The sequence below is a fragment of the Marmota flaviventris genome, chromosome 6 (assembly GCF_047511675.1).
Source record: "Marmota flaviventris isolate mMarFla1 chromosome 6, mMarFla1.hap1, whole genome shotgun sequence".
Taxonomy (NCBI): domain Eukaryota; kingdom Metazoa; phylum Chordata; class Mammalia; order Rodentia; family Sciuridae; genus Marmota; species Marmota flaviventris.
The window spans coordinates 84,920,923-84,925,210 of record NC_092503.1 but is presented as its reverse complement, the minus strand read 5'-3'; the positions used below and the strand labels follow the sequence as shown (position 1 = coordinate 84,925,210).

At 41.7% G+C, this 4,288-nt stretch overlaps 1 protein-coding gene across 1 annotated transcript; it reads left to right on the top strand.

Annotated features, from left to right (window-relative positions):
- Positions 1–959: 959 nt before the first annotated feature.
- Positions 960–2,198, top strand: LOC114086825 (zinc finger protein 691-like). The gene is given in 1 exon segment (XM_027928279.2): positions 960–2,198. A coding segment is annotated over 1 exon segment (831 nt). The 5' UTR covers positions 960–976; the 3' UTR covers positions 1,808–2,198.
- The last annotated feature ends 2,090 nt before the right edge of the window (positions 2,199–4,288 follow it).

Genomic DNA, 4,288 nt, shown 5'->3' with positions numbered 1-4,288 from the left:
AACTACACCCCACTGTTTGTTTTGAGAATGGGTTTAGTGAAAATCTAATGTTTTTGCTTGCCTGTTTTACTAATGAAGAGGCTTTTGTAGGATAATGTATTTGGGGAAGAAACTTAAAATATAAACTATTAGTTTCATGCCATAAGCAAGGCAAATTTATTTATTATCTGCAGGTATTAATCTTTGCCATCTCAAAGTCCATAATGATTTTTGCCAGAAATTGTCCTCTGCAAATAAAAATGCATCATGCCAAAGACCTTGTACAGTCATGCCTGAGGAGCTCAAATGCAACTGTCTCAGTTCTGGCTCCTTGGGAATATGAGTAAGAGGTGAAACAAAGGATGATCCATTTTGTTAACCAAAGACTGAAAATATACTGAGTGTTTTGAAAAATACCAAATGCCATTAAAATTTCTGAGAATATACAATGGGAATTTATATACTCTTGTTTTCAAAGTAATGTACATTTTCTGCATGTATTTAGAAAATATAGAAAGGGAAAAAGAAGAAACCAGTAAAAATCTCCCAGAGATAATATTAACATTTTTGACCTTAATATTTTTTTTAAAAATGAAATTCTGTAGTAGTTTTTATATGTACATCTTTAAGACCCCAGAAAAAAATATTTGGCTAAATTTTTATTTTTGAAGCAAATCAAATATTCTTGTTTGTTCCATTATTTCTGGGTTGTTACTATTTTGAGAAAGGTATCTTATTTGTTTCTTTAAAGGTGAATTTTTAGAGACGAAACTACACTTAATTTTTCAAATACATTATTTCTTTGAAATTGGAATTTTGAATCTCTCCAATCATAATCAGAGCTGAGAAGACAGAGGTCTCTGATATTTATCTTCTTAATAGGAAGACAAATGATGGAGCAAATTAACAATTATTGAATGAAATACAAACACTACCTAAATATTATTTATTTAAAATTATTGGTACCTGACTGAGCAGCGGGAGTGAGGGTTCAGAGATGGGCAGTGAGAAGCAGCAGAGTCCAGAACCACACCTGCCTGAGGAAGGGGAAGCGGGTAAGCCTTGGAGAGTGGATGGCTCAGAGGGTTCTCACATCCCATCTGGGGAAAAGGATCATGGGCAGGAGAACCCACTGATGAGGCCATGGCAGAAAACCATTGCCCCAGCTGAAGGACCAGAGAATCCTATTGCTCCTCCAAAGCCTGAGGCAGAGGAGAAGCCCTTTATATGTGTTCAGTGTGGCAAAACCTTCACCAATACCTCTAACCTGAGAACACACCTACGGATCCACACTGGTGAGAAGCCTTACAAGTGTTCCGAATGTGGTGAGAGCTTTTCCCGAAGCTCCAACCGCATCCGGCATGAACGGATCCACCTGGAAGAGAAGCACTACAAATGTCCCAAGTGTCAGGAGTGCTTTCGGCGGCGCTCAGACCTCACCACGCACCAGCAAGATCACCTGGGCAAGCAGCCGTACCGCTGCGATATCTGTGGTAAGAGCTTCAGCCAGAGTGCCACACTGGCTGGGCATTATCGGACCCACCTGGAGCCAGCGCCCTACATCTGCTGTGAGTGTGGGAAGAGCTTCAGCAACAGCTCCAGCTTTGGAGTGCACCACCGCACCCACACTGGTGAGAGGCCATATGAATGTGCTGAATGAGGGCGGACCTTCAGTGATATCTCCAACTTTGGAGCACACCAGAGGACCCACAGAGGGGAGAAGCCCTACCGGTGCACTCTTTGTGGGAAGCATTTCTCCTGGAGCTGGAATCTTATTCGTCATCAGAAAACACACTTGGGTGAGCAGAATGGGAAAGATTCCAGCTGAAGGGAAGCCGCAGTTAAGAGTGGGAAGAGAGAGTGAGAGACCCATTCTAGTGGAGGAAGAAGACCTTTAGGATCTGCTGCTGCCACCTTGATTTCAAGTGCTTCATCCCTCTTTGGAGATTGGTTTCCTGTTGCCTCCGAAGCCAGGATCTCCAAGAAATCCTGAGAAGGGACTCTGAATAAAAATCCTCCCAGGCAATTTCTTGCCATAGAAAGTCAGAGAACCCAGTCTTGGCTTCACCTTGTTGGATGTGAAAGAGAAGTAGGGTAGGCTCCAGACATGTTCATGTCATTGGGTTAGCAGTTCTCTGGCCTTTGAGGAAGCACCTGTGAGATGGCATCACTGTCTGAAGTACCTTCATATTGTCCATGAACTGTTTAGGGTACACTGCAGTGGGCTGCTAGGTTCCTACCTGCTGTACCCCAACTCAAGTCGTGCTTCTGGATCTGGAGGCTGGGAGGAGTGGCCCTTCTTGGAAGGGTCCTTCTTGGCCTGAGAAGAGGTTTGAGGTTCTGTCTTAGGAATGAAAGAGAAGCCCACTAGAATCGTCACACTCCCCCATATTTGTTACCTATTATCCCCACTTCACTCTCCATCTGTTTCCTTGTGATGATTAGCACTTAATGATTCAACGAAAAAGACCCATGGACTGACTTGAAGAGGTGGGGAGTGAGGGAGAGTGTCCCAGTGCAGCCATTCTGGAAGGGAACTGAATTCTAAGAAAGAAAGATGGGAGCTGGAATTGTGGCTCAGTGATAGAGCACTTGTCTCACAAGTGTGAGGCCCTGAGTTTGATCCTAGCACCATCTAAAAACAAATAAAGACATTGAGTCCATATACAACTTTAAAAAAAAGGAAAAAGACAGATAGGTGGCTCTTCTAAAAAGCAAAGAAAAGGAGGCTGAGTCTTTTTAAGTGTTTGAGGAGAAGGGAGAAAGGAAAGGACTAACATCAATTGAGTATTCACTATATGCTATTGATTCTGCTGGTTACATCAACATTCTTCATTTCATTTAGTTGTCAGCAGTCCTCAAGGGTATAAGATGAGGAAACAGAAGCAAGGTATATAGTAGAGTCCATTTAAACTTGGGCCTCCTTGGCTCTCTACTGATGCTCTTTTTTTTTCACTACATTCACATTGCTGACCTCTAAAGGAGGAGCCATGTAGTCGATAAACCTGGAGATGGGAGCCGGCGTGGCCTTGTGATATGGCTCTGGACTATTCACTGTGTGGGAAGTCAGTACTAAGCATGAGACCCTTTTTAACTTTAGATTACTGATTGAGGATTTCTTTTGTTGCTGGAAAAATGTCAGTGGAAGGAGTAGATGTTGAGGGATGGGATAAGATGAGAAAAATCTTAAGACCCATAGTAAGTTTGCCATTAATATCAATAATTTATCCCTAAGATTGGGAATACAGGGAATTATGTCTGGTTTTCTGGCCTTCTGGCTTAGATCTGGCTTCACATGGCCTCAGATGGTTTAGATTTGGCTTCACATGAAAGTTTAGTGTTCACCTAGCTTTCCTCTAACAAATACAAAATAACCCTATCTTGCTTTACCCCATGGTGCTGGAGATTGAACCCAGAGCCCAACCTAGCCAGGCAAGTGCTCTACCACTGAGCTATACTCCAGCCTCCAGATGTCTCTTTCTGTCTCTCTAGTCAGTTTGGGTCCCTGCCTTCCAGAGTAAGGGTTCCTCTCATTTGTAGCTAATGGCAGAATGTGAATCTGTTGAAACTGATACACCCATGACCTGACCTATCATGTGGGGTCCCTGCCACTTGTTCAGGGAGAGATATGCCAGGAACTTCACAGTCATCCTCTTACTAAATTTTCAACCATTGGAGAATTATGCACATTTAACAAATGTGGAAACAGGTGGATAGAAAGTTACTTCCCAAGATAAAAAAGCAAGTAATTGTCAGGGCCAGGAACTGAACCGTATTCTACCCAAAGCCTGTGATTTTTTTTTTTAAGCTGTAGAAAACTTTCCAAATTATTCCCTTACATTTGTAGGATGATTTACAGTTAGAAAACACTTTAATAAATTTCATATTCATTTGTTTTTGGAAAATCTACACACAATATTTTAAACATAGTTACCTAAACTTAGACATGTAAATTGATACATGGCCTTAATAATAAAAGTCACCATCTATTAAAAAAATTATTCCATAAGTTTTAATAGTTTTTTAAAAATACCATTAAAAATCTGAGACTTAGCTGGCTGATCCAAGACATCAGCTTATTTACCAACAATATCTTGATAGAATTGACTCAAGACTTCTACTCCCTTTTCTCTTGGGACAGGTGAAAGGGAGGTGGGAGGATAGGCAAAGGGCAGTGAAGTCCAGCACTTTGGTCTAGTTATCATGAGGTTTCTCACTGACCACAGATTGAACTTCTAATGCAGCCAACTCTCTCAAAAGACTTGTTTTTGGTCACAAAGGGAAATGAAGTGAGGGTGCATGAGTCACC